At 41.2% G+C, this 10700-nt stretch overlaps 1 protein-coding gene across 1 annotated transcript in view; it reads left to right on the top strand.

Moving 5' to 3' along the window:
* The first annotated feature begins 434 nt into the window (after window positions 1-434).
* LOC137323784 (collagen alpha-2(V) chain-like) overlaps window positions 435-10700 on the top strand; it is a 256252-nt gene continuing 245986 nt past the window's right edge. Inside the window, exon 1 of the mRNA XM_067987707.1 lies at window positions 435-648. Within this exon, the coding sequence (XP_067843808.1) occupies window positions 552-648 (97 nt within the window). The 5' untranslated portion in view covers window positions 435-551. The remainder of the gene's footprint in view (window positions 649-10700) is intronic.

The raw sequence follows: 10700 nt of genomic DNA, 5'->3' as shown, positions 1-10700 counted from the left end.
CCAGCATGCTCTCCATCCCTCCCCCATTTCCTACCTATACAATCAAGATAGTTAATTGTTTGAGATCCTCAATTTCTTATCTAAGCAAGACTACACTAAATGATTTTGAAGTGTTTTCACCTTCTTTTCCTGAAGTTCTTGGTGATCTTTTTATTTGTCTTACTTTAAATCAAGAACATATACATTATAAATACTCCTGAAAATACATTTCAATGACAAGTATGTTCATTAGATTCTCACCACAGTGCTTTAAATATCATCAGTGTCTGCTTCACTTTTTAAACAATGTGGGTGTGTTGCTCAGTAAACTGGTATCAATCAAATCCAAGCCTGAACATTAGAGGGCCAATCTGAGGCTCTGATTTCAGGGAAGAGGCAGGAAAAGGAGAGTTGCCAAGAGTTATCCCATTTAAAGCTTTACCAGTAGAAGGGACATTGCAGAGTTTCAGCTGGGCCTGGTGCTGAAAAGGAACAGGAACACATTGACTTGATGTTAGTGCATTGATACTCTACCACTGATCCGCACAGACTCTCATGTCTGATATTTAGTCATGGGGAACCTGGTGCACATGGGGACTTTGCTGCTTTTTGCCATAACACTGGCACAATTAAGACTGGTAAAAAATCAGGAGGTTGGGACAGAAAACGGTAAGTTATATTCCTCACAACTACAGTCTTTTTATAGTCATGGCATGTTCTTTGATGTATGTTGCACAATGTCAGGAAACTATTTATGTTTTATTGAGAAAGTTAGCAGATGTGTACTGTTTTGCCAAAGGACTAACTAATTGAAGGCTCTGCACTATTGAAAATCCATGTATTTAGAATTTTCTCATGTAAAAGAAATAAGTGTCAGTAAACCAGATCGGAATTAACAAAACTTCTTCAAGCATAATAGCGAGATCCCTGTTACATTCATGACAAGCCTCATCCTGGTAAAACACAACTTAAATCATGAGAAAACCACAGTTGTGGAACAGCGGGAATGGCATTTGGTTAAAATCCAAGTATTTGCTTTAACAAAAGTTTATCAAATCTTTACGCTCGTGAGCATCAGAAGTTCACCCCCTAAGGCGGAACCCTCAGTAATTCACTGGTAATTTTTTTCTCTCTCTCTGGAAATACAGACGGCCCCTGAGTTGCAATGGGACTGATTAGGAGGCAGATGGCTTGTTTGCCACGTTGTATAAATGAACATATGCATTAGCTTTTGTTTTATGTTATACTGACAGCGTCTGATCCAATCCAGACTCTTGCGTTAGATCTTGCCAGTTCCAGTATTATGTCTCCCACTACTGATTTGTGAAGAAAGTCTGGAACTAAAGTAGCTCACTGTATAAATGCTATATACTTTCCTGTTACAGGGGACTGTTAGAGTTATTTTGGCCTGCATGATTATGTATTGATTGGGCTTATTTTGTATTCTTTGATATTCTGGCTTTTGGAATGGAATTTATATTTGATGTATAAACTTAATGTAAATTCTTAAAGCACTTGAAGTGATTCTAATGATTTGGTGCTGCTGTTGCTTACTATTGCCATTGTTGGAGAATTGAAGGTGTCGAATTCTAACATTAACATTTGTGGTGTGTGAGGTACTAAAGGCAAGAATAAACAGAACAACGCGTTGTTAGAGCCACAGTCAGAAGTTACGTACAGAAATGTTGTTTGCCGGGTGTGTTCATTTTGTAATTTGTTGCACTAATATATATATATATATAATGTAAATGCTAATTATGCTGCTAATCACATTGTATTCATCTTAAGAATTGTGAGGTACTAAAGCAACTCTGAATCTGAAACTGCGCTTCATTGTTTGATAATGTACTTCAAAGGTTTTACGACTGGAATGTATTGATTGCCATATCTTTAATGTGGATCATCATACTGAAGCTTAAGAAGTTGATTAAACGCATACCATGTGTACATTTATGAAGTTGCTTCTGTGAGGAAACTACCACCTTTTGGATCACTGAGCACTGATGCTGTTAAAAGTTACACTTTTTAATGTTCAAGTGCTTCCTAACAGTACAAGTAAGCTTTAAATTACTTAAAGACCATCTGCATGTTGGTATGCTTCTGAGGGAAAAGCTTATACAATGATCCAAAATCTGTTTTCTATTCTTTTCCACCAACCAAAGCCCCTTAAATGAATTGCCTGATTAATTTATTCCACTGTGATATATAGCCACAGGGAAATAGATTACAGATCACGTCATTGCAGTGCACTCTTGCCAAATAAAATCCACATCAAACATAACATTCTTCTTATGCCTTTGCTTGGTTTTAAAGGAAGCATTAATGAGCAAAGATTAAAAGTCAAAAGTCACAGACCTGGTAGGAAATAGAATCAAAGAGCCAAACTGCTGGGGGTGGGCAGGAGTAGATTGACACACATCTGTATTTTGGTTTAAAAGTCAATGCTTTCTTATTTATATCAGATGTATTTTCTTTAATAAACAGACATCTGCAGAATGAAATACTAAATATATGTTTTCATTTATAAATGAGATTTTAAAAATGATCGTTTTTTCAGGCCTGACAATAGGCATTCTAGTAGTTTTAAATCTGATTGGTTAGCAGTGTAAAGTTGTTGAAGTAATGATATTTGCTTTGTATTGAATGTAAATCGTTAAAATCTGTTTCCTCACATGTCTGCCCACTGCATCTCTCATGATTTGGTTTTCATGGAGGAGAGAGTGTGCAATCTTGATCTGTTAAAGTGGCAGACGAGTACATCTCGGGATCACTGAATAGCCTCCGACCCTCAGCAGAATCGTTCTTATTTCTAACAAAAATTCCTGAAACAACGGCTGAAAAGTAGTTAACACATTGTGCAGAAAGTTTGTCTGGTTTATAGCGTGGTGGGGGAGAAATCTCATTCTTTTAATAAAAGATTGTCTTTTAAAAGTATCATCACCAATTGCTTGTCACTTAAATCGCTGTTTTTAATGGGATGAATCACAGAGAGTAAAATAAGAAGTCTATAACTTATTTATAGAAAAGCTTGACTATAGATGACTGACCAACAGCATTTCTGGGTTTTTATTTAATTTTAACCGTTATAGGGTGTGCTTTGAAATGTGTGTCTTGCAAGGTAAGAGTACAATCTCATAAGGCTCCAAAATTTCAGAAGCATATGGGGCTGCGTGTAGCCCCCTAGTGGTGGAGTTTAATGCACAAATTGAGCAAAACAATCTAAGTACATTTAATATTCATGGTGATCATGATCTGGAACCATTTCAAAAGCAATCACTATAATTTATGGCACTAATACTACACAAGCATTTCACACTTGCTTTCTATAGTCCACCTATTCAAGGTGATTACTGTATTCCGACCTAAAACTGAAGTGAGCTTATACAGGAGGAAGCCTGATGTTGTATTATGTCATTTATTATAGCTTTAATTTAGGATTTATTTGTTGCTTGTTTTACAGAGAATGAGGATATTCATTTAGTGACATAACTACTCTGATAAAATTTTTTTAAAAAAACAGAACAGTTGACTTGATTGAAAAGAATTAAAACATTTCCCCTGTAGAGAGTAGCTGGGAACTACAAGAGCTATCTCTTTCAAAAATAAAATAGTATTTAATGAAATCAAGGAATGATGGGCTTAATATGTGAATGTTTGTTTTTGGCACTCCTTTACCACGTACCACTGAATATAAATTAAAAACATGAGATGCTCAAAATGATACAAGGAAACAGGAGGGGCTTTGTTTAGAAGTATGTTGAGAGGGTTGCACTATGAGTTTGTCGTGGGAATAATACAACACAATGAAGGGATTCAGTGATACAGCACTGGGTGTTTTCAGTACAATTGAACCATGATCAATGCAGAACTAATCTGGCAGAAAATGTTATGCTTGGATCAGGGTTCTGCTTGATGATGACTTTTCACCCTAATGGAAGAAAATGGGAGTGGTGCAGTTATGATTGGATCAGGTATTGGTTTATCTAGATGCCAGCCGAGGTAGGATTGTTCACTTCTGAGGAGAGGAAGACAGTAGCATAAATGTGCAATTTAATAACAGAAAAAAACGAAACCAGCTGGGGAAAAGAACACAGCTAAGTGTGATTGTTTTGGCATCTATTGTCTGTACTATTACTGGCTCATTTTCCTCCCGCAATGCCTGGTCAGTTGCCCATTAGGAAAGGTGGCCAGAAGAAGTAGGCTTTGGGCCTTGAACCCAGTCCCTCTCCCCTTAGATTGGAGAAGCTCAGAGGGGTGGGCAGCAAGGTCACGTAAAAAGGAAAGTGCCCTTTTTCTCAGGATCCTCACTAGATATTTAGGGGTGGAGGCTTTCTGGCCCTTTTGACTACAGCCAATGGCCAGTACTGCAGCTGCAGGCCTCAAGAGTGGTTGAATAGCAATCCCTGTTTCCAGACACAAGGCTCTTCCAAGGGGCTCCATCTGACAAATTCAGCTGGGTGGGGGCGGGGGGTTGGGGTTTGCGGTTGGGGGGAGAGAGAAAGAGAGAGGAAAATTTGCCCTTTGGCCTAAAATTTGATTTTTTTTAAATATAGGTTTCTTTGGGCCTCCCCTGCCCCGGGCTTCCCATGATTGCCTGGGACCTCCCTCCTTCCCCTGCCTTTCTGGGGACCATTCTCACAGGTCCCTGGCTGCGCCTCCACCAGCCTTACGTTATTGACAGTTGGTTTGGGCCGCAGGCGGGCCTGGTCTATTTAAATGAGGCCTGAGAGGTAAAATGGCCCGGGCCTTTTTATTTCCAGTTTTATTTATTTATTTTTAACTGAATTCAAATTTTCAAACTGCCTTGATTTGAACTCTTATTCTGCTGGATTACTAGTCCAGTAACACAATCGCTACACTATCATACCTGTAAACATGATACATTAATGCTTGTTCCATTTTCCAGGTTACAATAAATGACCCATTTCTATGTTATTCAAACGTATAATTACTTTGAATACTGTGGAGAGATTCACATTGCAGCTAATGTGTTGAGATTTTAATATAGTCTCCAAATAGAGTCATAGAGTCATACAGCACGGATAGAGGCCCTTCGGCCCATCGTGTCCGCGCCGGCCATCAGCCCTGTCTACTCTAATCCCATATTCCAGCATTTGGTCCGTAGCCTTGTATGCTATGGCATTTCAAGTGCTCATCCAAATGCTTCTTGAATGTTGTGAGGGTTCCTGCCTCCACAACCCTTTCAGGCAGTGAGTTCCAGACTCCAACCACCCTCTGGGTGAAAAAGTTCTTTCTCAAATCCCCTCTAAACCTCCTGCCTTTTACCTTGAATCTATGTCCCCTTGTTATAGAACCCTCAACGAAGGGAAAAAATATGATGATTCAATAGGTTAGCAGAATGAAGTTTCATTACTAGGACCTGGGTTTGAGTCTAAGTCACATTGATGGGATGAAAGTCTTCCCTCTCTGCTGCCTGTAAGACCTTTACGTTAAATGATTTGGGACAGTCAACCCAGCTCCCTATTTTTGTGAGTTGATAGCACAAACGTGCACATAATTTGTCACAAGTTAGCAATACCACTCAATGAGTATAAGATGGCTGGTGTAGGAACTGGAAAAATTCACAGCACTGCAGTAAGGGATGCTCTTCTGAGGCTGTGGTTTAGGCACATCAGGATGGTAGCTACTGTTGACACTAATAGTGGACGAATGCTTAACATGTTTTTATGACATTCCTCTGTGGGCTATAATGGAGGCATTAATGCATTTTAAATCGATTAATGCTTCTGTAAGAATAATGGGTAGAGGACTGACATATAGAATTGGAGCACAGAAGGAGGCCATTTGACCTCTTTGAAAGAGCTATCCGATTAGTCCCACTCCCTTGTGTGTTTGTTCGTTGTTATTAGCAACAGTGAATTGTAACTTACTATTGGGGAAGATGAGGTGGAGGTTTTCTCTATGTTGTACTTACCTGAGAGTCTAATGCTAACACAGGGTGCCAAAGTAATAACATTTCCATTCAGTGGAACAGGGATTTCCAAACTTGTGGAACCAGGGGCTGGATATAGATGTCAAAACCAGTATGCAGACTGCAATAATGTGAGTCCCATGCACTAAAAGTGAGACCCTTCCCCATACATCATAAAGTGAGACTATGCGAGGCCTCCCATCCTCCTCCTCCTCCTACCTCAAAGTTTGTTTCTTTTGCTCTCCTCTTGCCCTTCCAACAACTTTGTTTCTGGTTGTCTTTCCTCTCTGTCCTCTGCTGCACTCTCACATTTGGTACTCTTTCTCCTCCATTTGGTTGTGTCTGTCTATCCGTCTCTCTCTCTCTCTTTTCTGCTCCTTTCTCCCCGTTTCAGATCACAGTAATCTTCTGGAAAGATTCCTTAATCTTTAAGAATTGAATCCCTGCTTTAATCCCTTCCCCTGTGAACACAAGCACAGGAAGACATCTGGCGGAGGCCATTAAAGCAACACTGGGAAGTATGAGAAAATGCTTTAGCTCCTTAAAATTACCAGGCTTGGAGAACTGGCAAAAGATGTTCCCTGGTTGGGCAATTTCAACCAATCAGGGAGGAACCGTTTCAAAGACTGGGAACTTTAAACAGCGTGAAGGTGCTTAAGTTGGCTTTGTGCACAAGGAAAGAACTGACAGGAGTTTTGTGGGCTAGATCATCAAAACTGCAGGGTGACATTTAGACCATGAACTGCCTCTCAGACTTCACAGCCCTAGGACTTGCATCCCTGACCTGAATGTACACAATAGTTCACAATTCACAACAAAAGAAATAAAGTCTGCAACACATCGCCAGTGTCATTACTAAGATTGCGTAACTGGAGAACTTGGGTAACCAGAACTTTATCCAACAATTTTACATAGATGTTGCACAACATTAGATTTGATTTTACTTAAACTCTGTACAGGCAAGCATTCCACTGACAACTGTGAGCATGTTAGAGCAGAATGGAAAGTTGGGTGGAAGGGGAGAGTCATGAATGGAATCTTGGGAGTGGATTCAAGCATACATCATCCAGTTAATAAGGATGGAAAGCTGTTTTCAAGTGGAGGGGCTGCGGTCTGGGGTGGGGAGCGGGGAGGAGCAATGAGAAACTTGCTGAATCTGTCCTCTAGAGATGAACTAGGTTGGGAAGAGTCCAAGAAATAATGGATTTTAAATGGCTTGTGCAAGGAATGAACTCAATGGGTTGAATTGTTATTTCTAATTCCATGCTTTAAATGTCCTTTAAACAGGCCCAGCAACTTGCCTGCACATCATCCATTTTAATGCTATATTGGTACCAGCATTTGTTTTGTCCCTCTGTTTCGCTGAATGAATGTGGAGAAGTCGCTGTCTTTTATTTACAACACCAGCACTGCTAGCAGTCTCACTCCTTCTTCTCACCCCCATGGCTGGCTGGTGATTTATACTCAGTCATTCTCTCCCCCTCTCTAACCTAGCTATTTTAGTCTACTAAAAATTTCAAAAGAAATCAAATGTATTTGTATAACTGAGCATATCCCCCAATAATAGTGTAAAATATTATATACTGTGGCCCTGAAATTCCAGTGGTTTGGTAGGGCATAAACCCTGTGAATCCACCTAGAGGGGCTGGAATTATCTAGGAGATCTGCAAATTTCCTCAAGAACCAGGACAGTGCTGACGGTGCCTCATAAAATGATTACTGTGCTTAATTTCTTGGCTACTGGATCATTCCAAGGAGCAACAGGTAACTTCAGCCAGGTCAGTTAGTGTGCTGTCCATCCTTCTATAATTAATGGACTGTTTGTCAAGATCAGACAAGGCTGTTACATTTGATACAGGAGCAAGACAATTGATTGAGTGGGCCATTAATTTTCATCAGATCGCTGGGTTTCCACAAGTTCTTGGAGTAATAGATTGCAGTCGTGCACATATAAGCCCCTAGTGTCAATGTGATTGAAAGGGTGTAGGGGGTGGTGGTGTGTGTCAGCTTCACCTCTGACGACTGAGCGGTCCGAATCGCTCCCACTCCCTGGGTTCTAGACCTTAGACTTATTTGGGGGTTGTGACAAAAAATGCAGCAGACAGCTGGTTTTGGTACAAGAAAAGAAACTGGGTTTATTGAAGTCACAAATGAACTTATAACATTAGGATAATACTGAGATACAAAGTACACTTAGTTAAGAATGGGGAACACATGGCATAACGAGGGAAAATCACCCTACTAATCCCCTTACCCTTGTCCCACCCCCAAAACCTAACTAAATTGAACTAGGAGAGGTCAGGAATCATGCTCACCAAACCAGGGTTCCTTGACAGTTCGAAATCCAGCCAGGTAAGCCGGTTGCAGTTTTGGGGTACGCTCTTTGTGTCCTCTGGGCCCTGCCGTCCCCACGTGGTCCTGGTCTGTGGAATCTACGAAGGTTCTTCAGTTGGATCGAGTCTGTTGGTACGGTAAGGCGCAGTTGTGGGTGGACGATCTTCGTGTAGGGCTGTGGTTGCCTTGTTGCTGCTCCAAAACTGCTGTTTAAAGCTGAACTGCTTAGAACCTGCTCCAAAACCAATCTTCCTGCTTCGTAACTGGTCCCCAGTTATACTGTTTTTCGAATTTCTTATCTGATTCCCAAAACAAGGTTAGTTCTTTGTCTGATTATGGTGGGCTTCTTCCGGTGATTGTTGGTTTCCTGTCCCCATAACTAGGCTTGAACTGAAAGCCATTGTATTGATGGGTTTGCATAATTGCATTGATTGATTTATGCAAGGTTTTGATGGGCTTTAGTTTCATGTAAGCTGAAGTCTTTCTCTGGGTTGATTGTTTTAAAGGGCTACTCTCATTGTCTGGTTTTCAGGAACAATCCACACTGTCCCAACAAGCCCGGGCATGTCTGCAGGGATCCATATTTAACCCAGCAGTTGGGTCCTCTGCCATAAAAGTCCAAAAGTCATATCCTTGTTGATGATATGAAAAATGTGGGAATTTTGAGAACCATTCAAGGGCTTTCATTTCCTCAATGTTCAAATAGTGCGCCATTACAGGCACAGATTTAGGCACATCAATGCTCAGTATTCAGGGAAGTGCCATGATTCATATACCCTTTGGTGATCCAGTGTACCTGCACTCTTTCAGAATCAACGACAAGGTACTGACTGGCATCTTGGAGACAAACATTATCCAGCACTAGCGTGGCTTCTAACACCATTGAGAAGGTCTACTAGTGAATTGGAGGAACATTAAAATGAGGCTCACATTCACACTTGATTTCATATTGAATAGGTCATTGGCATGCTGAAGGGCAGATTCAGGTACTTAGATGGGTCTGGGGGCTCCCTCCAATGTGCTATCAGTGTTATTTTGTGAAGTAGGGGCTTTCTGCGTCCTCCATAGTTTCTTTCTCCATTCCATCACCTAAGGCTTGAATGCCACCAGTCAAAGCCTGCTCATCGGAGGTGATGATTTGCCTCCAGACATTTTTGTTCTGTAGGACATAGGCAGAGATTCCTGCAGCTGCTAATTGCTCCAGGCAGCTCTGCATTGTTGAGAAGCCCTCTCTGAGGTTGCCATAAAGGATGACATTGGACTTTGCTGCCAGCCCTGCCATCTTTTGCACATTTTTGAAGATGCTCTGTTAGCATTTTCTTTTCATGGCAGGACCCCTGAGATCATCATCCAGATATTCTTCAACTAAGGCCTGATATTTCCTTAGCTTCTGCTTAGAAACATCCTTCTCCACATTCATTGCCTCTACTTCCTGGCTTGTGAGTTGCGCAGCACCCAGTGTTCACTGCCTATCTAGACCACCTATATCTCCTCCCCCCAGTGACTCGATCCGAGCTGGTGAATGAAAGGGGAATGGTGGTGTGGGCGATATCTTCCTGGTTGCCTTTCCTGTTGAGGGTCCTGCCATTGAGTCACTTTCTCTTTCTCTCTCTCTCTCTATGCTTCCTCTTCTCTGCTTTCAGCTTCTGTGGACTGAAAAAGACAGAGAAATGCCACGAGCCATTATTTCCTTACTGTTCTGCACATGTAAGGTTCTCTTCAGAGTATGAGTGCCAGAAAACTGGAATTTTTTTTTAGAATCTTTGATTAGTACTTGTTCTACACAAACTAACTAGTGCAGGACATCCCACTTCCCCTTCCCCTTTGGCCTCAGCAGAGTGGGATCCCTGTATCTCAATTGCCCTCCCCCCACCTGATGGGTTTACGGGCAAATGTCTGCTGTTGTAGCTCATTGTTCCTGCAAATTATTTTCATTTTTTTTCCTGATTGAGAACAGAATAGTTGTTACTTGCAATCACCGACTGGTTTATTTGACAACTCCAGTAGAATTTGTACCACTTCACTTTTTATAGAGAAAATGACTCTTCAAAGGGCAAGTGTGCATTGCAGGATTCACCAATGATGACATGTAATTGTGAAGGAGTCGGTACAGTTCATTTTGTTCACAGGATTATACCCTTAAGTTTGTAACTGCACATTTTAGGGTTAATATCAGTGTGTAGTCTGTAAAGTGTAAAATATAGATAAATGACAGCTTGCTGCTAACACACTTAGATTTGAGGCCATTAAACTTCTTCCCACATTGGATAGGGGGTGGGGAATGGGGTGTTGGGGGACAATGAGCTGTCGCTCACAGCCTGTGCCATCCCCTTCCACATGATCCTAGCTGCAGTGTTAGCAGGTCTCTAACCGTCCACTCCCACTATTCCATCCTTCCTGTGCCTAATTTCAGTCAGAAGAATATTTGTCACACCCCAATAACTTTTATGCTGTC

The sequence above is a fragment of the Heptranchias perlo genome, chromosome 7, assembly GCF_035084215.1.
Source record: "Heptranchias perlo isolate sHepPer1 chromosome 7, sHepPer1.hap1, whole genome shotgun sequence".
In the NCBI taxonomy this organism is placed as follows: domain Eukaryota; kingdom Metazoa; phylum Chordata; class Chondrichthyes; order Hexanchiformes; family Hexanchidae; genus Heptranchias; species Heptranchias perlo.
Note: the sequence above shows the minus strand (reverse complement) of the source record. Positions and strands in the feature narration are given on the sequence as shown.